The following is a 26313-nucleotide window of genomic DNA, read 5'->3' on the forward strand; positions in this document are numbered from 1 at the left end:
TGAAAGAAAATAGGCCAGGCACAGTGGCTCAAGCCAGTAATCCTAACCCTTTGGAAGACCAAAGTGGATGAAATTGCTTGAGGCCAAGAGTTCAAGACCAGCCTGGGCAACATAGTGAGACCCCATAGCTACAAAAATGTTTTTTTTTCAAGACAGAGTCTCACTCTGTTGCCCGGGCTGGAGTGCAGTGGCGTGATCTCGGCTTACTGCAATCTCTTCCTGCAGGGTTCATGCCATTCTCCTGCCTCAGCCTCCCGAGTAGCTGGGACTACAGGCGCCTGCCACCACACCCGGCTAATTTTTTTGTATTTTTAGTAGAGATGGGGTTTCACCGTGTTAACCAGGATGGTCTCGATCTCCTGACCTCGTGATCCACCCGTCTCAGCCTCCCAAAGTGCTGGGATTACAGGCATGAGCCACTGCTCCCAGCCGCTACAAAATTGTTTTTAAAAATTAGCCAGGCACAGTGGTGCACACCTGTAGTCCCAGCCTCAGGAGACTGAGGTGGGAGGATTGCTTGAGGCCAGGAGGTTGAGCCTGCAGAGAGCTATGATTGCACCGCTGCACTCCAGCTTGGATGTAAGAGTGCAAGACCCTGTCTCAAACACACACACACACACACACACACACAAAAGAGAAAACTGTTATAAAAAAGGGGACACAGTAAAACCTCTCCCACCTACCCAGGGTCTCCTCTGTGGCTCCTTATGCAATAAATTCCACATGGGAAAAAAGAGAAAATAACACACACAAAAATCAAGACAGTGATCAAATTACCTCTGGCTGGGAGAGAAGGTGAGCTGTGGGGCAGCATAGAAGTTTTAGGGATGTTCTAGTTCTTAAGCTAAGTGGTAGCTATGTGGATATTTATCTTATTATTCTTTAAATATGTATATCATAAATGTTTTTTCCTATGCACAATATATCAAAGTAAAAATTTTTAGATGTGAATTGAGCCAAATAGCAGTGGATTAAGGAGTAAATGAGCCAGAAGAGATGGTCACTGGCCCCCTCTGCCAGAACGTGGTGAGATAGGAAGCAACAGAGAGAGCTCCAGGGAGAAGTCCAGGGTGGGGCTTAATGAAAAGGAAGGAAGCATGCTTGTAAGTTGCAGGAAAAGAGCCTTCCAAAGGGGAGAGGGTTATAGAAGGAATGGTTGGACTGATTTTTTTTTTTTTTTTAGTGGGTGAAACAAAGAAGGGTCGTCTGGCCATACTTCTGCATTTTGAACTTAATCTTTAAAAAATAGGGCCGGGCGCGGTGGCTTACGCCTGTAATCCCAGAACTTTGGGAGGCCGAGACGGGCGGATCACGAGGTCTGGCGATTGAGACCATCCTGGCTAACACAGTGAAACCCGGTCTCTACTAAAAATACAAAAAATTAGCCGGGCGTGGTGGCGGGCGCCTGTAGTCCCAGCTACTCCGGAGGCTGAGGCAGAAGAATGGTGTGAACCCGGGAGGTGGGGCTTGCAGTGAGCGGAGATAGCGCCACTGCAGTCTGGCCTGGGCGACAGAGCGAGACTCCGTCTCAAAAAAAAAAAAAAATAGGCCGGGCGCGGTGGCTCACGCTTGTAATCCCAGCACTTTGGAAGGCCGAGGCAGGCCGATCACGAGGTCAGGAGATAAGAGACCATCCTGGCTAACACAGTGAAACTGCGTCTCTACTAAAAATACAAAAAAATTAGCCGGGCGTGGTGGCGGGTGCCTGCAGTCCCAGCTGCTGGGGAGGCTGAGGCAGGAGAATGGCGTGAACCCGGGAGGCGGAGCTTGCAGTAAGCCGAAATCCGCCACTGCACTCCAGCCTGGGCGACAGAGGGAGACTCTGTTTCTAAAAAAAAAAAAAAAAAATAGGGATGCGTCTCTAAAATGTTGTCTCCTCTGTCCAAGTGTTCTCATTGTTCAATTCCCACCTATGTAACAAACCTACACGTTGTGCACATGTACCCTAGAACTTAAAGTATAATAAAAAAATAAAATGTTGTCCCCAAAGGTGTGTCCTAGCCTGTGCTCCTAATAGCAAGAGTTGCCTTATTAAAGCTTCTGATTCCCCAAGAAAGATAAAACAACATTTCTCATTTGGATATCATTTGAAATGTTTGTTTTTCCACTCAGGAGGCTTTGTGAGAGCTTGTCTTTCCCTTTGACCGGTTCTTACTCACTTGGTACCCACAGTTCTTACTCCTTTCCGAGCTTTAGTGCAGAGAATTAAATCTACTTTTTCCTAATTAATAAGGCGGTGATTTTTCCTTCTACTTACCACCCCGGTATTTATGACAGCAAAGTGTGTATATTTTAGTAGCTAAAAAAGATTTAGGAGAACAGTAGAATTCATTTCCGTCTGGAAACAAAGTGTTTTGAGCACTGCCTAGCACAACATAAGGGCAATATACATATTTGTCACGTAGAAATGCGAAATAGGCCAGGCATGGTTGCTCATGCCTGTAATCCTAGCACTTTGGGAGGCTGAGGAGGGAGGATCACTTGAGCCCAGGAGTTTGAGACCAGCCTGGGAAACATAGTGAGACCCCATCTTTGCAAAAAATTTTAAAAGTTAGCTAGGTGTGGTGCACACCTGTAGTCCCAGCTACTCAGGAGGCTGAGGCAGGAGGATCACTTAAGCCCAGGAGTTCGAGACTGCAATGAGCTATGATCGTGCCACTGCACTCTAGCCTGGGTAACAGAGCAAGATTCTGTCTTAAAAAAAGAAGAAATATTAAATAAATAAGTGCATAATAAAGTTCTAAATTGAGTCTTTGGAGATAATTTCAATAACAGGAAAATTTAGAACAGTTTACCAGGAAAGTCTTTTCAATAGTATGTTATTGACAAGTCACTCTAAGCTGTAAATATGTGTTTATTTCCTTTCGCATGTAGTACAAGTATCAAGTACTCACACCCGGGAGAGATAGATGGCACCAGACTCCTGCTCATTTGTGACGTAGCCCTCGGAAAGTGTATGGACTTACACGAGAAGAACTTTTCCTTGACTGAAGCACCACCAGGCTACGACAGTGTGCATGGAGTTTCACAAACAGCCTCTGTCACCACAGACTTAGAGGTATTTTTATATCAAGGAACAAGCAAAGAGGGTCTTGAATGCTCAAAGAAGAGCCTCAGTTTTTTGCTCCTATTTTCATTAAATATGCTTAAGTTTAAATAATTGTTAAACATTTACTGCATGAATTCAACATTTTCTAAATTAGCAAACATGCTTTTATGAAAACATCTGCCCATACAGGTTTTTTGTTGCTACTGTTGTTAATCACCTACTGATTTCTATTTGCTCTAGAATGATGAATTTGTTGTCTATAAAACCAATCAGGTTAAAATGAAATATATTATTAAATTTCCCATGCCTGGAGATCAAATAAAGGACTTTCATCCTAGTGATCATACTGAATTAGAGGAATACAGACCTGAGTTTTCAAATTTTTCAAAGGATGAAGGTAGGACAATTTTCTTGAATGCAGTTTTATGTTATTATATTTATAGACCTCAAATGTTATATTTTCAATGGAGTGTATATTTGCATTTGTTTTATCTATGACCTCATTCATAAGTATTTCATTTCTTTTCAATCTCAGAATTGTTTCCCACAAATTTCTCTCAATGTTAACATCAGTCAAACCCCTCTGCCTAATATCAAAATAGAGCACTTAATTTTAAAATATATATATATATATATATATATTTTTTTTTTTTTTTGAGACAGGGTCTCACTCTGTCCCCCAGGCTGGAGTACAATGTGTGATCAAAGTGCACTGCAGCCTCAAACTCCTGGGTTCAAATGATCCTCCTGACTCAACCTCCCAAGTAGCTAGGACTACCATCCGTGACCTGTTTTTTTTTTTTTTTTTGAAACGGAGTCTCGCTCTGTCGCCCAGGCTGGACTACAGTGGCGCGATCTCGGCTCACTGCAAGCTCCGCCTCCAGGGTTCACGCCATTCTCCTGCCTCAGCCTCCCAAGTAGCTGGGACTACAGGCACCCGCCACCGCACCCGGCTAATTTTTTGTATTTTTAGTAGAGACGAGATTTCACTGTGTTAGCCAGGATGGTCTCAATCTCCTGACCTCATGAACCGCCCGCCTCAGCCTCCCAAAGTGCTGAGATTACAGGCGTGAGCCACGGTGCCCTGCCAACATTTTTTAATTTGTTTTTTTTTTTTAGAGACGAGATCTCACTATGTTGCCCAGGCTGGTCTGAAATTCCTGGCCTCAAGCGATCCTCTTGCCTTGGTATCCCAAAGTGCTGGGATTACGGATGTGAGCCACCATGGCCAGCCTCATTTCTTTTTTTATCTTGCATACATAAAAACCAGGATGCTTGAGAAAGGTTAAGCAATCTCAAAATTCCATGTGACTTCATTAACACACTGAAGTTGAGCTTATTCCCTTCAGGAATAGCCAAAGCTAAAACCTGTGGAACCTTGCTAAGATGTCATGGTGCAGAAAGTGTAATGGGACGGGGAGAACAGACAGCAGAGCCGCTGTAGAGCCAGGAAGCCCAGGGTTTGAGTGTTGCCCTTCCACCCTGCAGTCTTGAAACTGCATACCTTTTGCGCTCCACCTTCTCTCCGATGGGAATGAGAGCAGTACCCGCATGACAGAATTGCTGTAAGGGCTGAAGGGGAAATTGAAGGCACTGAGTAAATTGCCATGTGTGGTGCGTGTGTTAGCCGTAGTAATGCGAGCATACAAGAGGATATTCACTTCTCAGAGTATCATGAGCCCAAACAACTACAGTATTAATTAGTAGGACTGTAAGAACACATTAACATTTTTGACCGTGCTCAAATTATTTTTTGTCAGAAATGCACGAGGTCATGTGTGTTCAGAGGTGACTCCAATTTTTTCTCTGAGTGTCATTAAGTGAAATATCTGGCAAGATGATATGTATTTATATTTCCTAACCTTATCTGTATTCTGTATGTTTGTACCACTTAGAATAGGATGTGAACATTTTTCAGTATGCTGCCATAGGAGCCTTGGATTGAAAATCTACGTTGTTTGATGCCATCCCAAAATGCTTGGGTGGCACCATAAATAATAGTGACCGAGCCCTTCCACACTACAAGCCAGGGAATGCAGACACCTGGATTCAGGCTTCAGCCACCCTTGAGACAGTCTGAAGACTTCTGTGTATTTGTGTGTATATTTAAATATATGTCAAGTACTGCTATGTTTTCAAGAGGACACCCCACAGTCTGTACATTAAAAAGTCAGAAGAGCACATGCCTGTAGTCCCAGCTACTCAAGAGGCTGAGGCAGGAGGATTACTTGAGCACAGGAGTTCAAAACCAGCCTGGGCAACATAGTGAGACTCCCATCTCTACCAAAAAGAAGAAAAGAAGAACAAAAATTTAAGCAGAAGGGTCTTTAAAAAAAAAAAAAAAAAGGCAGGCCAGGCATGGTGGCTCACACCCATAGTCCCAGCACTTTGGGAAGTCAAGGCAGGTGGATCCTTTGAGTCCAGGAGTTCAAGACCAGCCTGGGCAACATGGCTAAACCTCATCTCTACAAAAAAATACCAAAAAATTAGCTAGGCATGGTGGTGCATGCCTGTAGTCCCAGCTACTCAGGAGGCTGAGATGGGAGGATCACCCGAGCAAGAGAGGATGAGTCTACCATGAGCAGAGATTGTGCCACTGCACTCCCACCTGGGTAACAGAGTGAGATGCTGTCTCAAAAAAAAAGGCATCTCCCATTTTTCTCATGTGGGTTCACTTGCTTTTCAAAATTGGCTATTGAAAATCATAAAATGCTGTTTATCCATTTTCCCTACAATAAAATGCATGAAGGCGTGGAGAAGGAATAAAGATCAAGATAACAAAAATAGACAGGGATGGTTTTGAAAGCTAATGGTAACATTTTTAACGTTTAGATTACCAGTTACCAGATGCCAAAACTTCCAGCAGCACCAAGGCCGGCCTCCAGGATGCCTCTGGGAACTTGGTTCCTCTGGAGGATGTCCACATCAAGGGGAGAATCATAGACACTGTAGCCCAGGTATGTTGTCTGTGGCTTTATGACACTTAAACTACATGGATGCAAACCATACATGAGAATTTGATTGCAGTTGCCTGAACTGAAGGGAATAGATAGATTTCTAAAATGTATTTATTCAAGAGATATTCACTGAGCACTCCATGCCAGGGACTAGCTAGGCTCTGGGCATCCAGCAATGCACAATACAAAAGCTCTGCCCTTGTGGAGCACACACAGTGTGGGGGAATAGGAAATAAACATGATGAAAGAGTGAAACACATAACATATTAGATGGTGACAGGTGCTAAAGAGAAAAATGAAAGCAGGAGGGGATAGAAGCTGTGAAAGACGGGGGCTTTGAACCTGTAAACAGAATGGCCACGGAGGCCTCCCTGAGAAGGTGACATCTACATACAGACCTGAAGGAAGTGGGGGCTAAACTATGTGGACATCGGGGGATGCTTATTCCAGGCAGCGGGAACATCACCACATGCCAAGGCTCAGAGGTAGGAAGGAGGCTGATCTGGCCCAGGCGCACCAAGGAGATGCACTGTGGCTGCAGTGGGGTGGAAAGGGGAGAGTGCATGGGGACTGAGTCAGAGAGGCGAGGGGCTCTCACATCAGCACACAGGTCATGCTGTCCTTGACTCTGAGTGAAATGGAAGCTTCTAGATGTTTGGCAGAGGAATGACATGAACAGACCTGTTTTAACCGGCTCACTCTGGCCACCATGTTGGGAACAGTAGGAAGAGGCCCAGTGGGAGAAATGTTAGGTCAAGTTCCCTGGAAAGCAGACTCTGGATGGAATTTGTTTTCAGGAAGCCTGTGGAACTGTGCCTGCGGGAGCCGCACCTATGAGGGAGTGAGGGAGGCAGGACATGGCCGAGGAGACAACAGAGTCCTCAGATGATCTTAGGGGAAGCTCTGGGCCAGAGTGGTCCTTGAGAGAAGGTCTGAATCAAGGCAAGGGGGCCGGGCCCCACTGGGGCCAGTCCTGGGATGTGGGCTGCTCCGGGGAGGGGTCAGAACCTTGGCTAAGGCAGTTTGTCTTTGGCTGAGGATGGTTCCTGGGTTGGCGCCCCACAGGTGACACTCCTAGCAGTCTCAGCCGTGAAGGGGACACAGCAGGCCCAACGTCACATCACATAGAGGAGACAATTGACAATTCAGTTAAGGGACCTGGTGATGTGGAGAAGAAGGTTTGCAGTGGGGGTGTAGGAAGTGATGGAGTCTGCCAAGGCCTGAGGGCAGAGCCAATCAGATTTGCTGGTGGGGACGGGACACAAGAGAAAGACAGCGGCCCAGGAAGACAGCAGAGTGTTTTCCCTGAATAACTAGAAGGATCATGTTTGCACTTACTAGAATGGGCAAAGTCACAGGAGGGCAGGTTGGGGGCCATCAGGAGTTTATCTTTGGCCAAGTAGGTCTTGTGACTACATAGGACCAGGGAGGAGACCCCAGTTGGACTTATAAGTGGGGAGTCAGCAGCATTCACATAGTGTTTAAAGTCATGAGCCCAGATTAAACACCCAGAGAATCAGTAGAGCACAGAGGCCAACATGGAGACGTAGGGGAGGAGGCTGAGTCAGCCATGGAGACCAGGAGGGAGCGGCTGTAGAAACACATGAGGACAGCTGAACAGGGAGGGGAGGAAAGGCTGCTGGTGGTCTCATGAATAATGACCAGCCCTAACCATTGGATTTAGCAATGAGATTGTTGGTGACCTTTGCCTTTTGATGGTGTGGTGGGGGTGAAAGGCTGATCAGAGTGAGTTCAAGAGAGAATGGGAGGAAGAATGGGGAGACAGAGGAGAGGATGAGACAGCAGCTGAAGAGAAGTGGGGTTGTGTTTTCTTTCTCCTTTTAAGATGCAAGAAACAACGGCATATGTGGGAGTCAGCACAGGAGGGAAACCTGGCGACCTGGGAGAGGGTAATTGCTGGAGCTACTTCCTTCTCTACACCCTTCTCTATGTTTTATTGCATAAATAGGAAATATTGTTGAAAAGACTTTCCGGGTAAACTGTTCTGAATTTTACTTTTATCAAAATATCTCCAAAGACTCAATTTAGAACTTTCTTATGCCCTTATTTATTTAACATTTCTATGTAACAAACATATATATTGCCCTTATGTTGTGCCAGGCAGTGCTCAAAGCACTTTCTTCCCAGAGAGAGATGAATTCTACTGTTCTCCCAAATCTTTGTTAGCTTCTAAAATATACACATTTTGCTATCATAAATACCAGGGTGGTGGCCGGGTGTGGTGGTTCATGCCTGTAATCCCAGGACTTTGGAGGGGAGGCCAAGGCAGGAGGATTGCTTGAGCTCAGGAGTTCCAGACCAGCCTGGGGAACATGGAGAAACCCCATCTCTACAAAAATTGGCTGAGCACAGTGGCGTGCACCTGTAGTCCCATCTACTTGGGAGGTTGAGATGGGAGGATGGCTTACCATTACTAGAATGGGCAAAGTCACAGGAGGGCAGGTTGGAGGAGGCAGAGGTTGCAATGAGCCAAGACCACACCACTGCACTCCAACCTGGGTGATAGAGTGAGACCCTGTCTCAAAAAAAAAAAAAAAAAACTCAGGGTGTTGAAAGAGAAGGAGAAAACCCCACCTTATTAAATTATCTGCACTGAAGCTCAGAAAGAGCATGAAATACCAAGTGAGTAAGAACTGGTCAAAGCAAAAGACAAGCATCACAGGAGGGTTATCTAATGCGGGTGCTGGGGCCGCAGCCAGGAGCTCGCAGCAGGTTCATCATCCACAGTCACAGGATGGAAGGCAGCGTTTCAGGGGTGCCAAGTGGCCAGATGCAGTGGTAAGAGCTTGGAAAGTTAAGTTTTTGGTTTTCTAAAATTGAATTGGTTTGCTAAGATTTGACCTCATCATCAGCTTCTGACTCTGAAGATTGCATTGAACAACCATAAAGGCCTTTGAGGAGATTAAGAACGTTCAAGTACAGTGCCATGATGTTCTGATCCCTGTAGAGGAAAATCAGTTTCATTTCAGTGATCACCTTAAACTGGGGATATGGGGTGTCGGGTGAGAAGAGCAGTTTGGATATAGCTGACCTCCACCCCTGGGCCCACTCTGACCCATACACACATCCTCAAGGCAGATCAGAGCAACATCATAGACTTTGAAAAGACCCAGCTGTGGGCTCATGGGACATGTTCCATTTCCACCAATCCCTTTGGCACCACTTAGGATCTGTAAACATAATGGTTACCATTTCTTAAGAGTCAGGCGCTCAGCCGAGTTTTCCACATGCAGTACTTAATTCTCTCAGACTCAGATCATTCTGATTTCAACATCCAGATTCTTAACCAGTACACCATAGTGCAGCATGGTAGATCATACAAAGCAAAGGATCCGGAGTTTGTAAGGCTTAGCTTTGAATTCTTGCTTATTCTTTCTAGTGCTGTGAGTTTGGGAAAGTTGCTTAACTTTTTTGCGTCATTTTCCTCATGTGTAAAATGGAAATAATAATATCTGCCCATCAGTGTTGTGGCTATTCGATCTAATAAATATAAAGAACTTAGGGATTGTCCTTACGCGCAAAACAAATTATGACGAGGTTACAGGGAGAGGCGTGTGTCCTCCATGCCTTACTTGGGATTAGATGACTTGTACCGTTTGATATTTCAAACCCGAAGAGGCCTGTTCCCTGGGGAAGTTTGCCCCAAAATAACTTTCGATTTAGCAGTGAATTTCTCACTCATTTTATGATGAAACAGCCGGACTGTAGACCGAGCTTGAGTATCCAAGCAGAGGCTGGGGTGTAGATTCTTGTATGTGCATGGCTGATACATTTTGACCCTTCTTGGAAGAGATTAATGATGTTAAGCTTAGTTACATCATGGTTTTATCTAATGAAAGAAAATTAAGATGTCAAAATTTGTTACATTATATTAGTTTCTGTTCTAAGGCCTGGTAAAAATACTTTTATTATAGTCTAAAATTACTGACCTTTGTGAGTGCCCAGCCACACAGTGTGATATACGAAGAGAGAGCAGCTACCACAGGCCTGATGTCTGGGGACTCCTGCACAAAGGCGGGCCTGCTAACTAGAACAGGCAGGAAGGCTACTGAGTCAGAAGAAACATTAATCTACACCAAGTACAATTAGATGGTGATCCTGATCATCAAACTCAGGGCAAGCATACATGCCTTTGAGGGTTTGGTAAAACTGAGGAAATCCAAGAGAGGATGAGAAGGAGTTCCGTGCACAGTCAAGGGGACAGTGTCTGACGTCCTCCCAGTCAGTGCTAGGTGGGCCCCAGTCCTGGTGTCTCCCAGCCAGGCACACTCTAAGCATTCATTGCAGGCAGCGTAGCCCAGATTGCTGAGAAACTCCAGGACGCACCTTTGCCTCATCTCGGGTGGCTGGCCAGACTGGGATTCCAGGAATCCTACCCACTGGCTAGCGAGGTATTCATTTGCAGGATGCCAAGAGATTCTGTCTCCAGGACGGTGCTGACCTGCTGATTTGGGGAGACTCAAATTGCTTATATTAACAAGGACTCCATGAAAAATTTTGCCTGGCACCCTACACACCCTAGGGGCAGCCAAGCTTGCAGCAAATCCAGGTGTAGACAATGTTTTCAAATAAGTTAGGTTTTTTTTTTAATTTTTCATTTTGGTCTCTTCCCTGGATTATTGATTACAGATCATTAAATATTTTTGCCTTATTATTGTCACATGTTAGAATCTTACTGTTTATTATATGTCTGGGGGGTTTTTTCTTAATTTTCAAACATTTAAAGCCTCCTGCCTTTTCCTGAGTGAGGGAGTGATGAAAACAGTCTGTTGGAAAGATTAATTAGATAATAGAGACAACAGAGAGTAGTGGAGAAGACTTGATTCTGGAAGAACCAACGCACACAGAGATGAGGAGCTAGATGAGGGCTGGGTAGAGAGAGGGGGAAAGCCACAGAGAGGTCCCCAGGAGGAAAGGCCAAGTCCTGAGAGCCGATAGGATAGAAGGACTATTCTGGAATCATTTCCAGCCAACATGGCACGAAGGAGGCATCAAAGCCCACAACATGAAAGGGGCAATTTTCCAGCTGTCTTAACAACAGCTATATTGCCTCTGCTAAGTCAGTGTTGGTAAGACTTCAGGTGGCTTCTATTCCAGTTGGACATGAATGAACCACCTAACTGTGGGACTGGGGCATTTTATCACATGACACTAGCTCTCCATTGCAAAAGTGAAGCCAGGGTTGGGAATTTGAGGGGCATGATACAAATTCAAGGAAATTCAAATAAATATGCAAAATCATTTTAATTTGTCCTTGTTCCTGCAAATGTAGTCCATGTGGTCTCATCAGATGTACGGATTTTTTTCTTCTTCAGGTCATTGTTTTTCAGACATACACAAATAAAAGTCACGTGCCCATTGAGGCAAAATATATCTTTCCTTTGGATGACAAGGCCGCTGTGTGTGGCTTCGAAGCCTTCATCAGTGGGAAGCACATAGTTGGAGAGGTAAGGCAAGAAGATGCATCGTGCCCGCTCTCGGCTTTCAAAGTCAGCTTCCATTTCCCAGAACCTTTGTTTTCGGAGTCCCCATGGCTACAAGGTTGAGTAGCAGCCTTATCATAAAACGAGAATATTCTTTGAAGAACCAGTTCTTGCACAGTGAGCCTTCCTCAAATATCCCTCCCTGATGAAGGGTTTCTATCCCTATCTATCCAGTCTTTATCATCAGTGTCTTGCACATTCTTTCCCTTGGCACTGTAAGTATGAAAAGATTTCAGTATGAAAAGTTTAAAAGGGCCGGGTGTGGTGGCTCATGCCTATAATCCCAGCACTTCGGGAGGCTGAGGCAGGCAGATCACTCGATGTCAGGAGTTTGAGACCAGCCTGGCCAACATGGCAAAACCCTATCTCTACTAAAAATACAAAAATTAGCCAGGTGTGGTTGTGCACGCCTGTAATCCCAGCTACTTGGGAGGCTGAGGCAGGAGAATCTCTTGAACCTGGGAGGCGGAGGTTGCAGTGAGCCAAGATCGCACCACTGCACTCCAGCCTGGGCAACAGAGTGACACTCCATCTCAGAAAAAAAATAAAAAGAAAAGTTTAAGAGAGGCACATTGGAAAATTGGTGAAGTCCTTATATATTTTTGTAAAACCTGATCCCCGGCATCCTGCTATAAAAGTCAAGCTGAAATGAAAACTATTGTAACTTTCTAAAAAAAAAGAAAAAAGAAAAGAAACAACAGTTTATTAATTCTTTGTATATTGTAAGGATTAGACCACAGTTACAATTATAAACTATAATTTACTAAATTTAAAGAAATTATTATTTTTTGTTCAACATAAACTCCCAACCAAAAAAAATTTTTTTTCACTATTGATTCTGAAATATTTTGATCCCAACTGAAAGAGACTTCTCTTTAGTTGGCCTTTCCTGGTTCAAATTCTTATCAGATAAGTACATTTCGATGATCACTTTATTTAAGTTTCCATTCATCTTAGACTCAGTTTTTAGTTTTTGCCTGGGTTTTAATAAACATTGATGTTGTTTTCTTCATTAAAGCCTGAAGTCACTCTTCATGTAAGGAATGATTTAAAAATCATCTTTCCCAGATTAAAGAGAAGGAAGAAGCCCAGCGAGAGTACCGAGAAGCCGTGACCCAGGGCCATGGCGCTTACCTGATGAGTCAGGATGCTCCGGTACGGCTTGGTGTGCATGCCGCTTGCATACAGGAGACGGAAAGAGAGTTAGAACAAGATATGAAATACGAATTTCATGCTAGAGGCTGAGATAATTTACACTGTTGTAGGCCCAGAGTTCCACTTGCTCTAAGTAAGGGGAAGCCATGCCAGTCAGACCCATTTGACTTATCTAAACAAAAGAGGAAACGGCATCAATAGTTCCAGACAAACAGGAAGAGCTAGGCCTGTCATTGGGAACTGAGTTTCCCAGAAGGAATGACAGACAAAAAGATAACATTTGAGGTATATAACTTTCATTAAGAGTGTGATATACTGGCTGGGCGCAATGGCTCATGCCTGTAATCCCAGCACTTTGGGAGGCTGAGGTGGGCAGATCACCTGAGGTCAGGAATTTGAGACCAGCCTGGCCAACATGATGAAACCCCCTCTTACTAAAAGTACAAAAATTAGCTGGGCATGGTGGCAGGCACCTGTAATCCCAGCTACTGGAGAGGCTGCAGCAGGAGAATCTCTTGAACTCAGGGGGCAGAGGTTGCAGTGAGCCAAAATTGCGCCATTGCACTCCAGCCTGGGTGACAAGAGCGAAACTCCGTCTCAAAAAAAAAAAAAAAAAAAAAAAGAGTGTGATATATTTACAATTTCCCTGGAAGTAAGCTCACCTAGCAGATGGTCCAAACATAAAGAAGGGAGGCATTTCTGCCAGGTCCTGTGCGGGCCCAGCTCCTGTGCTTTTAGGTGATTAGCTTTAGCAGGGACGTGACCTGGACAGTGTGGAAGAGGGAACAGCTGGCAGGTCCACTGGACTACTTTCCTTAAATGTCAGGTGTTTTCACGAGGCCTCTGGCAGGTGCTAGATTGCGTGTAGTCAGCGTCTAACTCTAGTGCAGATATTTTAGTTGTTTTTGCAGATGGGGCCATATGTTTGAGTATCACCTCTGAGGGAGACAAATGGCCATGGTGTTTTGAAAATTTAATGTTTGCTGGGGCTAGGGGCACATTCAAGATTAATATAGATCGAAGGGGTAAATTATTGCTCTTGACATCTAAGATATCCACTTGCAGGATGGGAATAGGCAATGAAGAGGTGATTATTGAACAGTTAACAATGCTAACTCTATGTATGGCCAAACTGTATGTATAGAAGCCTGGGGTTCATTATCGGGTTATCCTCCTATGTGAGTTGGTAAATGTTTCCTCCTAAATACCTACGTATTTCCCTAGGAATATGGTCCACAAGAAAACAGTCTTCACAAAAGATATTACCTGTAGGTAAAGTCTGATCAGAACTATTGCTAACCCAAGCCTTCAGGTCTCCCAGAATGTATTTGACATCTTGTGACTATAATGTTCTCATATCATAATATATGGTATTCACTTTGGGAGGCCAAAGCAGGAGGATCGCTTCAGCCCAGGAGGTTGTAGTGAGCCATGGTCAGGCCACTGCACTCCAGCCTGAGTGACTGAGCAAGACCCCATCTTTAAAAATAAACAAAATTTTGAAAAAAGTAAGGCATGTGATGGAGAGTCTGGGTGTGCAGCGGGGGAGCCTGCTCCAAGAAGAGACTGTGCCAGTTAGCACCGCCCATGCCTGGAGGGGCTGGGATCCGTTCTGCTTTTCTGTCGAGTTTTTGGGATCTTTCTAACTGTTTCTCCCTCATCTTCCAAGCATGTGTTTGCAATTATAAACTCTAGTAAAGTGAGCTTCCCAGGGGTAGAGACCATCAGGCCTCCTCCTTGGCGTGAGTCCTGGTCCTCTGAGAGCCGCCCTGAAGGAGCACAGAAAGACTCCAGCCTGCCTCGCTAACAGACGGAAGCTGTAACTACCAATAACCCATGTTAGGGATCTTCTAGTCAATGTTATGATCATCACCAATTAATATGGAGGGTAAAGACAAATCCAGTCTTTATCCATAGGTTGAAAAACATCTTGGAAATTGTTTTCATAAGCTCTTTTTCTGAAAAATAATTGATGTTTTCTTTAATATTTCAGGAGGAATTCCTCTAAGCAAGGAGGTCTTGATAGTTGTAGAATTATTGTAGAGAGACAAGTAATAGGGCACTTGTCATTAAATGTCAGAGATGCTCTTTGCTAGAGTGAGAGTTACTTCTTTATGCCTTTTGCTATGTTGATGTGTATCAGATTTTAAGAGGTAGACTTTATTCACTCTTTGCCAGCTCTAGGCCTTTGGGATCAGATTCAGGTAATATTGTTATTTATGGAAATTAAGTTGATATCTTTGTCAGCATTCTGATACCTTATAGGGTTGTTTTTAGAGTCATCTACTCCCTCCCTCAGGAATTGAAAGTCAAGAATTTCAACTTTTTTCTATTTGAAGGATAAGTTAGTCCTCTGATGGATGGGAACTTAAATTAGCCAAACTTTCAGATGTTTCCTCCCATTATCACTTTCTCTGTTTAACCTCAGCTACACATGAGTACATTCTTCCCCATGTCATGTCTCTCCTGTTGAGTTGTGAGCTTTCTCAACACTGTTAACAGGTACTTCAAAAATATTTCTCCGATGTCTTCAAAATTAAAACATGTGAAATGCAATCAGTTCTACAGCAAATCGTCACATCCTAAGGATTTTGTCCCAGTGTGGTGCTGGAGTATTTGAATATTTTAATGCAAAATCCAAGCGTAGATGGAGAAAACAGATATGTTTTTTAAACATCTGGTTTTATGTTTACATGTGGAAATCTCACATTCTTCCAAGGCTAAGAAATAGGAATATCTGTGTTTCCTTGAGTGAGAGGGGAGCCGTAAAGAGGCAAGCGCTGCCGCAGATGTGAGCCCTGCCTCAGGACTGCACCAGCGGGAACACAGGAGTTCATCATCTGGTCATTCTCCCAGCTCATAGTTTGATTTCTGCCTTAAAAATCATGGACTGATTTTTTAAAAGTGAATTATTAAATATGTTTTGCTGAAATTAATTTTCTTTATTATAAAATTTACCATTTTAACCTTTTTTAAGTGTACAGTTTAGTGCTGTCAGCTACATTCACAATTCTGCGCAACCATCACCATCTTCAAACTATTTCATCAGCCCAAACAGAGACTATGTATCCATTAAACAGTAACTCCACATTCCCTCCTACACCCAGCGCCTGCTACCACGATTCTACGTTCCGTCTCTATGACTTTGCCTGTTCTGAGTATCTCATATAAGTGGAGTCATAGGACATTGTCCCTTTATGTCTGGCTTATTTCACTTAGCATAATGTTTTTAATGTCCATCTATGTTGAAGCATGTGTCAGAATTTCCCTTCTTTTTAAAGCTGAATAATATTCCATTGCATGAATGGACCACATTTTGCTTATCCATTCATCTATCGGTGGACACTTGGGTTGTTTCTGTCCTTTGGCTATTGTGAATAATGCTGCTATGAGCATTGGTATACAAGCGTCTGTTTGAGTCTGCTTTCAATTCTGGATATATGCGCAGCGTGGGATTGCTGGATCATATGTTTGTTCTATGTTTAGTTTTTTTGGGAATTGCCATGCTGTCTTCCATAGCAGCTGCATCATTTTACATTCCCACCACCAGTGCACCAGGATTCCAGTTTTTCCACATCCTCACCAACACTCATCATTCCGGTTTTTTCCATATTGATTGAAATCAATCAGCTTTTCTTTGGTTTGTTTTGGTTTTTGAGACACAGTGTCGTTCGGTCATCTAAGCTAGAGTGCAGTGGTGCAATCATAGCTCACCACAGCCTCGACTTCCTGAGCCCAAGCAATCCTCCCACCTCAGCCTCCAGAGTAGCTGGAACTACAGGTATATGCCACCACTTTTTTTCCTATTGTTTTTTATTTGTCTGTTTGGTTTTTGTTTGCTGTTGGTGTTTTTTGAGACAGAGTATCACTTTGTCGCCCAGGCTGGAATGGAGTGGCGCAATCTTGGCTCACTGCAGCTCTGACATCCGGGTCTCAAGCCATCCTCCTGCCTCAGCCCTCCAAGTAGGTGGGACTACAGGCCCACACCACCACACCCAGCTAATTTTTTGTAGAGACAGCATTTCGCCATGGACCCAGGCTGGTCTCGAATCCCAAGCTCAAGCAATCTGCCTGCCTTGGCCTCCCAAAGTGCTGGGATTACAGGCATGAGCCACTCTGCCCAGCCACCACTTGTTTTTTAATAACAGCCATCCCACTGGGTGTGAAATGGGATCTCGCTGTGGTTCTGATTTACACTTCCCTAATGACTAGTGACATCAAGCATCTTTGCATGCACTTGCTGGCTTTTGTGTATCTTCTTTGGAGAAATATCAAGTACTGGAATCTACTCATACCAAGGCTGCATATTAATAATTAGCTAAAGGCATAATTTCAGGATGCTTTGTAAATGTAAAGGTTATGATCATGCTATTATTTAAAATTCTAGCTGGGTGTGGTGGCTCATGCCTATAACCCCAGCACTTTGGGAGGCTGAGGCGGGTGGATCACCTGAGGTCAGGAGTTCAAGACCAGCCTGGGCAACATGGTGAAACCCCATCTCTACTAGAAATACAAAAATTAGCCAGGTGTGGTGGCACATGCCTTTAGTCCCAGCTACTTGGGAGGCTGAGGCAGGAAAATCACTTGAACCTGGGGGTGGGGGGAGGTTGCAGTGAGCCAAGATTGCGCCAGTGCACTACAGCCTAGGTGACAGAGCAAGACTCCATCTCAAAATAGAATAAATAAATAAAGTAAAATAAAATTCTGTTTAAAATCTTTTCGGGAAAGTACCCTGTAGCAGAAGGGAGAGAAAATACCATAGAGTTATAAAATTCCCGAAGGATAGAACGTATACTTTATTTTAAATGTGAAGTAACTATTTTCTGGATGGAGCATTGAAAGAGAAATAATTCCTCTTTTATAAATAGACAGAAGACCAAATGACCAGGCTATGTTCTCCGAGTTGCCACCCTGTCTCCGTCAAATGGCAGCAACTCAATCCAGATGCACCCAAGGCCCTGCAGGCCCCAGCCCAGGTGCCGTCCTTGTTTTGCAATGATCGACTCCTTGTCTATGGATTCATTCCTCACTGCACACAGGTAAGAAGGCGCAGAGTTTGTTATTCTAAGGGAAGACCAATATATTTTGCTAATTTTTTTTCTGTCTTCTTCCCTCCCCTTCTCACCAGCAGATTTTCTTCTTCTGGGAACACAGCTGGTGGTTAGCCAGGGCTTTGGGGAGGCTTCTAGTTTTTATTGAAAGGGGAGAGGAAATCACCAAAAGAATTTCTGTTAAACCAAGACACTGCAGAGTGGAAAGGCTAATGAGGAATTTATTTTTTTCCCATTTCAGGCAACTTTGTGTGCACTAATTTAAAAGAAAGAATTTTTGTACAATAGTGTTGACTATTGAGCTTCAGAAGACAACTGGAACTTTAAGATTCAAAACCTAAACTATCGACCCCTTGTTTGAAAGTTATGATTTTATATTTCCATATATAATGCTCTATGTCAAGCTTGTCCAACCCACAGCCCAGGGCAGCTTTGAATGCGGCCCAACACAAATTCGTAAACTTTCTTAAAACATTACGAAAATTTTTTGGAAGTTTTTTTTCAGCTCATCAGCTATCATTAGTTAGTGTATTCTATGTGTCGCACAAGACAATTCTTCTTCCATTGTGGCCCAGGGAAGCCAAAAGATTGGATCCCCTGCTGTCTGTGCTTCCTTTGTTGCTTTCCTGTGTTGAAATTTCATTACACGATGTGGAGATGGGCCATCTGTTCAAATGAGTATACTTTCCTTCGGTTTCTAACGCAGCACTTCTTCATCTGAGGTAGTTGGGTCTAGGTGTGTCTATATGGGCATCAGTGGGAGGCAATATCTGCAATTAAATATGGCATTTATGCTTGCAAATTTGTCTAGAGAGGTTCTCAAAGATGTTCATGACTCAATAAAAGTTACATGCCATTGGGGTGCGGGCCCTGCGGGACGGGACGAGGGCGGGGCGCCAGCCGCGAGCACCCCCCCGCCCCCGGGCTCTGCTGGCCTCTGCGCGCTGGGGCCGCCTCTCCTTCCGCAGGGGCAGCGGGGTCTCCTGGAAGCCACGGAGCCTCATGGAAGCCCGGGAGGGCGGCGGAGCGGGGCCCGCAGCGCGGGGCCCGGAGGGGCAGCCGGCGCCCGAAGCCAGGGTGCACTTCCGAGCGGCGAGGTTCATCATGGAGGCAAGTGTCAAGCTAAGGATGCGGTCCATTCCCATTGCCACTGCTTGCACCATTTACCCTAAGTTCTTCTGCTAGACCAGCCTGGACGCCTGTGACCCTTACCTGATTGCCATGTCTTCCATTTACTTGGCCGGCAAAGAGGAAGAGCAGCACCTGCAGACTCGTGACATCATCAATGTGTCCAACAGGTACTTTAACCCAAGCGGTGAGCCCCTGGAATTGGACTCCCGCTTCTGAGAGCTCCGGGACAGCATTGTGCAGTGTCAGCTTCTCATGCTGAGAGTTCTGCGCTTCCAGGTCTCCTTCCAGCATCCACACAAGTACCTGCTCCACTACCTGGTTTCCCTCAAGAACTGGCTGAACCGCCACAGCTGGCAGCGGACCCCCGTTGCCGTCACTGCCTGGGCCCTGCTGCGGGACAGCTACCACGGGGGGCTGTGCCTCCGCTTCCAGGACCAGCACATCGCCGTGGCGGTGCTCTACCTGGCCCTGCAGGTCTGCGGAGTTGAGGTGCCCGCTGAGGTCGAGGCTGAGAAGCCGTGGTGGCAGGTGTTTGGTGACGACCTTACCAATCATTGATAATATTGTATCTGATCTCATTCAGATTTATACCACGGACACAGAGATCCCCTAAGGCCCTGGCCCAGGTCTGCCCAAAGAGAAGCCCAGGATGGTCGGCTGCCTGGGGACATTGCCACCACGTCGCCACGATGGCTGGTCCTCAGAGGACCAGCTGGGAGGACTGGTTGTGCTGCTGGAGAAGGGCTGGAGAAGGCGATAGCATGCTGCCGCTTTGACAGTCCCTAGCAGTCGCGGTCCAGATGATAGTGGGAGCCGCGCCTCCAGCGGGCAGGCCGGGAGTGCACTTTGTGCAGCTAACCCAAGGCAGCCACATCTGCTTTTGTCCTTTGAGAGGACTCTGACTACAATATAGGCATGACATCAATGAAAGGAAAATCATGAAATCGATGAGACTGAATCCCTAGGGATTTTTTTAAAGCCAGATTTATAGCGAGAATGAATGTGCAACGTGGCTGAAATCTATTTTGTGTAATAAAAGGTGATGCTAGTCAAAAAAAAAGTTACATGCCACTGGTCTACTGATGCTACTTAGAAATATTAGTTATAAAAGTACTGGACTAAGAGTAGATCATATCGTATATTGAGGATGTGGGTTTTTTCCATGTTTTGATTAAAAGCAAATGAATTATGAAAGAAAAAAATTCCTGTTTCCCCCATACTCACAGCATTTCTGGTTTCCAGATATGTGTTTTTCCCAACCAATTCTCTGACACCAGTTGCATGTCCTACAATTTAATTCAGTTCTGACACTAGCTGCCTGGGGTTGGCACAGACCTCACAGGGTGAGGGCTCAGTCCCATAAGACTGTTCCCCACTCCAGACACCGGTAGCAAGTAGCGGGTCCCCAGGTTACCCACACTTCTGGTCAGCTCCAAGTCAGTGTTCCCACAACCCTTTCTCAGGTTCAGTAATTTCCTGTAACAGCTCACAGAACTCAGGAAAAGTTTGCCTTAGTATTACTGATTTATTGCAAAGAATATTATAAAGGATACGAATGAACAGCCAGATGAAGAGGTATATAGGGTAAGGCCCAGAATAGTCCCAAGCACAGGAGCTTCTGTCTAACATACAGTTGGGATGCACCATCCTCCTGGCACATGAATGCTGACCCGGAAGCTCCCTGAACCCCTTTAGGTGGGGTTTTTAATGCAGGTTTCATTACAAAGTCCTGGTTGATTAAATCATTGGCCACTGGTGATTAACTCTCCCCTCTCTGGAGGTTGGGGAGTGGGGTTGAAGTTCCAGCCCTCTAATCATATGGTTGGTTCCCCAGCAACCAGCCCTCATTCTAGGGACTTTCTAAAAGTCACCTCATTAACATAAACTCAGGTGTGGTTGAAGCGTCCTGTTAGGAATAACAAATACATACATTTCTTATGTCTGTAGGGAAGTTCAGACTTTCCCTCTGAAGTTTCCATGTTTGGTCTATAAAATAATCCAACGATAGATTAACAGGGGAAGAGACATGCAGATGTCGTTACGTGTGCACGAGCCACATGAGACTCAAAGAAGGGCCAGATGACTGAAGTTTCATACCGTACAGAGAGGGGTGGGATTGTGGGGCTCCTGGGGGAGGTGGGGACAGGTTGTGGGAGGGTGAGGGGAGGAAACACGTGGTGAGCAAAGGCTTTCTTGTGATGCAGATGAAGTCTGGCAGGCAGCAGCCCTGAGGGAATAGAGGCACCTCTGGTAACAGTTTCTCTATCATCCCTTTAAAGTATCAGACTTCAGCCTCCTCTTCCTGGGAGTTCATCTTTCCTAAATCTGGATAAGGCAGATAAGGGGGTCCAAGAGAAAGCCTGTTTGCATCTGCTGTTTCCTTCACTGACATAGGATTCCTCTGCAGATGCAAATATTCCCTGCAAAAGGACTGCTTTTCAGAGCTACTCCTATGTCTGCTGTCCCTCTGAATAGCATCTCAAAATATGCCGAAGAAGTATCTTTTGGGGTGGCCTATTTTACCTTTTTACATATCACAATATCACAAATTATTACCAAGAAGCAACATTTGGACTGGTACTGAATCCACTATAGTTTAGCCTATACATGCTATTTATGTAGTTTTTTTTATTCAAAGGAGTATTAGTATAACCAGATAAATCATTTCCCAGACATTGCTGGGTTTTTTCTCAAAAATGTGTAGCTTACTTTTCAGCACTAAATCGGTATCATTGACTTATTAGTTGCCAGTGACTTATGTATAGAACTTAAGCTCAATATTGCTTTAAAAATTAGATCTTTGTGGGTACTGATAAGGGAGAATAAATTAAAAGTGTATTTTTAAAAGTTAGATCTAAGGGGGAAAGAAGGTAAAATAATTTTACCTGGGAAGAGGTCATTTTCCATAGAGTCACAGCAAGTTGTACTTCCTCTGTGAGAAGCAGCCTTATCAATGACAAAATTACAAGAGTTGGAATGAAGGAGAGTTCCATCTCTCAGTTGTTGGAGAGGAAGCACCTGGTGGTGCACATTGTGCAGTCTTCACCCTTCAGAGTGCAGACCATGTTCACGGACGGGCATCCCAGGGCCAAGGTGGCTCTTCCTATGGTAGAAAAGAAGTTTTCAATTTTTTAAATAAAACGAATTGACAAAATGGCCTTTTATAGAAAAAGCAAAACTCCAGGGACAGAAAACAGATGAGCTGCCAGAGCTGGAGGAAGCTACACAGGGGCACACAGGAACCTTTCAGGGTAAAGAGAATGTTCTGTGTCTTCACTTCAACAGTGGTCACACAACTGTACACATCCCTTAAGACTCATCAAACTGTATATTTAAGAGGAGTGCATTTTACTGTATGCAGGTTATACCTCCATTTTTAAAATTATGTTCTTTGCAAGTCTTGTATTAGAAGCCAAGTGAATCTTTTTTTTTCCTTTGCTACTTAAACACAGATGATCCACAAGCTGGCAACCCGAGCTCTAATCAGAGATTACGAAGATGGCATTCTTCACGAAAATGAAACCAGTCATGAGGTTTGTTCTTTTCATTGTAAAAACTATTAAACATTCTTCTTGAGCATTCTTACATTGATTTATCTGTGGAAATAGAAAGTGAGGTCAGCTGCGTGGAGAAAGAGACTGTGGTGTCAGGGCATTCATCACTGTATCTGTGACACTGTGCCTGGGATGTGGGGTGTGTGGTAAATGTTTGTTGAATGAATTAACAAAAGAGTGGATGTCAGTGGTTTCTGGAAAATTCTGTAATGTTTTACTTATCAGAAAAAGCCCAAGGAGGGCTCAGAGAACCCTCGCTGAGTGCCTGTAGTGGACGTCACCTCAGATCTCTCGTGTGGTAGCGTTAGTATTCCCATCTTACTGATGAGAGGCCTGAGAGCCAAATGCTGAGTGACCTGCCAAAGCCCACCTGACTCCCCCCATGCTGTGCAGACCAGGGCCTCAGCAGAGGGGCCCCTCAGTCAGGCCACCGGGACTGCCCAGCTGTTCTCTGAGGGATGAGATCTTCAACAAGGCTGCGAGCGTTAGTCCTCAATGCCATCCCCACAAGAAGGTGACAGCAGGCCCTGGAGACCCCCACAGACGGTTCTAGAGACAGATAGTCACCTGGTGGTCTCCCTATTCTCCTCAGATGCCGCTGGGTTGGCAGCCTCTGTGTGCTGTTTTGTTTAAGGCCCTTTTATCCTGAACAAGTCATTCCGTCTTTCCAATTCCTCAGCTTTAAATTGGGAGCCACAGACTGTGAAAGAATGAGAAAACCCACTGCCCGGGGGAGCTCTCTGTGAACTACAGGGAGCTGAATAATGAAGAGCGACATTTTCTATGACTAAGTCAGTTCATCTCATTTTAAAGGGTATATTGAGCCACCGATTTAGATGGGACCTGCAATTCAATATTTAGTCTGAAATACGAATCTTAAAATGATTTACTGACATAGCTAAACAGAAATAAACAAAACAGGACATGACTTATGTTTTATTCTATCCTAGATGAAGAAACAAACCTTGAAATCTCTGATTATTAAACTCAGTAAAGAAAACTCTCTCATAATACAATTTACAAGCTTTGTGGCAGTTGAGAAAAGGGTATATATTATTGTTAATTCGAGGTTAAATTATTTTATTTATATTTCCACATTAAGAAAGTCACCCTTGCTTTGATGGTTAATGACAACACCCACGCCCTGGGCCTGTGAAGTGTGGGTTGCAGACAGGCCAGCAGGCCCCACAAGTCCCAGCCTCCCATTCATGGGGGGCTTCGGTGTTGGGACTTAGGGTGATCTTTCTAAATGAGTTGAGTATGTTATCATTTTAATGTTATAATTATTAATAATTAGCTAATGTGTATTTTTTGGATACCCTATAATTTTGTTACAGTTTTGGCATTTATTGTCTTTTTTTAATCCAAGACCCTCAAAAAATAGAAAAGGCCTGGGTTCCCTGAGAGCCCCTTCCCCCTACATAAGTTTAAGGGGAAAATTCACGTAACGTGCCCAGCACAGTGGCCAGCACGTGCCAGTGCTCCGTAAAGAGGAAAGTCACTCCACCTCCCCACTTTCCCTCACGCTTGTGGCCCACGGCACAAGCTCCAGTCCCACACACCAGCGTATCCCAAACCAATACCCCATAGGCTTTAGAATGTGTAATCATCATTTAATTGGATAACGTCTGTTTGATTTAATCTATTTGTGATTCAATATAGGATGAGAATGAATCGCCTTTCCCTGATATTCCAAAAGTTTCTGAAGTCATTGCCAAAGAAGATGTAGACTTCCTGCCCTACGTGAGCTGGCAGGGGGAGCCCCAAGGAGCCGTCAGGAACCAGGTAAATGCTGATTACCAAATAAGTTGATATCGTGCTTTCGTTTGTTCATGAAGATGAAGGGAACCCTTTGCTAAAATAGCTCCCTTCTTACCTGTACATGAAGAAGTTGTTGTATCCCTGATGATGGAAAATATTCATGCATTTATAAAATGTTGAATTACATCATGTTGCATTACAGAGACTTCACAATGTGTGAATGGAGCTGTATAGTACAAAAAGAGAACACCTCTGGCTGTGCTTCTATCATGGGCAAACAGATTGTCATCCAGGAAGCTAGAGTCATTTAGGTAGTATAATAGGTTTGTCATGAAATTATCAATAGAAGTGCTATCTAATAATCTAAATTCACCACCAATATTTCTTAAAGTTTATAGTGCTTTATACTGTGGCCCTTATAACCAGAAACATAATAGAAATGGAAAAATGTGGCTTAAATAAAAATTGGAAGACAAATTCAAAAGCAAAGAAACTGTTTTGTTAACAGTGCTGATAACACTCTTAGGTCTCTAGGTTAAAAAACTAAAATTTCCAAAATTTAAGAATTTAAAATCTAATTGGGCACCATGGTTCATGCCTGTAATCCCAGCACTTTGGGAAGCTGAGGTGGGAAAAATCACCTCAACCCAGGAGTTTGAGACCAGCCTGGGCAACAAAGTGAGACCTCATCTCTACAAAAATTTTTTAGGCTGGGTGCAGTGGCTCATGCTTGTAATCCCAGCACTTTGGGAGGCCAAGGCAGCAGACGGCTTGAGCCCAGAAGTTCAAGACCAGCCTGGGCAAAATGGTGAAACCCCATCTCTCCAAAAAAAATACAAAAATTAGCTGGGCGTGGTGGCGCTTGCCTGTAGTCCCAGCTACTCAAGAGGCTGTGGCAGGAGGATGCTTGCACCCAGGAGGCAGAGGTTGCAGTGAGCCAAAATGGCACCCCTACCCTCCAGCCTGGTTGACAGAGCAAGGATTTGATCATAAATAAGAAAATAATATACGAAAGATGTGCAACCTTGTTGCTAAAAGAAGTTAAAATATAAAAACTGCCATGAGATTCCTTTTTATTTTTTAACTCTGTCAGGTTGGCAAAGATCACAAAAGGTAGATGATTGAAAGTCAATAAATACGGTGGTTAAGATCACAGGTGCTGTGGCCGGCTGCTCAGGTCTGAACCCCAGACCGCGCTTCACTCTGTGGGACTTGACCTTCCCAGTGCCCCAGTCCTAATGCCCGAGTGGGGAGAGTGGTAAAATCCACATCAGGTGGTTGTGAAGAGTTCTGAGACCATTATAACATGTCTAGCTCATGGATATTTGATAAATATTAGCTGTAGTTATTAATTCACAAAGGTGTCTGAAACAGACACTGTTGCCCAACAGACGGGGCAGAAAGCTGACAAGTGGCCTTGGGTTTGGAGGGATACTTGCTTTTTCTTTTTTTTTTAATCTTAATTTTTTTTTTTTTTTTGAGATGGAGTCTCGCTCTGTCACCCAGGCTGGAGTGCAGTGGCATGATGTCAGCTCACTGCCCCTTCCGCCTCCTGGGTTCAAGTGATTCTCATGCCTCAGTCTCCTGAGTAGCTGAGATTACAGTTGTGCGCCACCACACCCAGCTAATTTTTGTATTTTTAGTAGAGACAGGGTTTCACCATGTTGGCCAGGCTAGTCTCGAACTCCTGACCTCAAGTGATCCACCCGCCTTGGCCTTCCAAAGTGCTGGGATTTCAGGCGTGAGCCACCGCCCCCGGCCTTACTTTCTTACAGTGCACCCTTTTGTATATTTTGAATTTTGAACCATTGGCATGGATTGCCCATGAAAGAAAAATAATACTTTAAGCAAACACAAACAAAGAGTTTGGGGAGTCAGGAGGAGTAAGAAGTTCATTGTTTTGGGAAAAAAATTCTGATGTACAATTAAGAATCGACTGTCCTTGAAACAAGAGAGACTCACTGTTAAAATGGGCCCTGGAAAATGTATACTTATCTTATATGTGTTTCAAAAACGCACACCCAGAAGAAGCTCTGAAACTGGAGATGGTCATGGTTGCACAACAGTGTGAGTGTGCTTCATGCCACTAACCTCTAAAATGACTAAAATAGCAAACATTGTTGTATACATTTTTCCCACAATAAAAATTAA

At 44.3% G+C, this 26313-nt stretch overlaps 1 protein-coding gene and 1 pseudogene across 1 annotated transcript in view; both read left to right on the plus strand.

Annotated features, from left to right (window-relative positions):
• LOC129136901 (protein mono-ADP-ribosyltransferase PARP4-like) overlaps positions 1–26313 on the plus strand; it is a 57009-nt gene that overhangs the window by 18055 nt on the left and 12641 nt on the right. Inside the window, 9 exon segments of the mRNA XM_063792402.1 lie at positions 2875–3058; positions 3290–3446; positions 5882–6006; positions 11343–11474; positions 12579–12665; positions 17534–17704; positions 22300–22380; positions 23352–23447; positions 24064–24186. Of these exon segments, the coding sequence (XP_063648472.1) occupies positions 2875–3058; positions 3290–3446; positions 5882–6006; positions 11343–11474; positions 12579–12665; positions 17534–17704; positions 22300–22380; positions 23352–23447; positions 24064–24186 (1156 nt within the window).
• LOC743139 (cyclin-Q-like) lies at positions 18719–19518 on the plus strand (annotated as a pseudogene).

This window comes from Pan troglodytes, chromosome 14 (genome assembly GCF_028858775.2).
Source record: "Pan troglodytes isolate AG18354 chromosome 14, NHGRI_mPanTro3-v2.0_pri, whole genome shotgun sequence".
NCBI classification, from domain to species: domain Eukaryota; kingdom Metazoa; phylum Chordata; class Mammalia; order Primates; family Hominidae; genus Pan; species Pan troglodytes.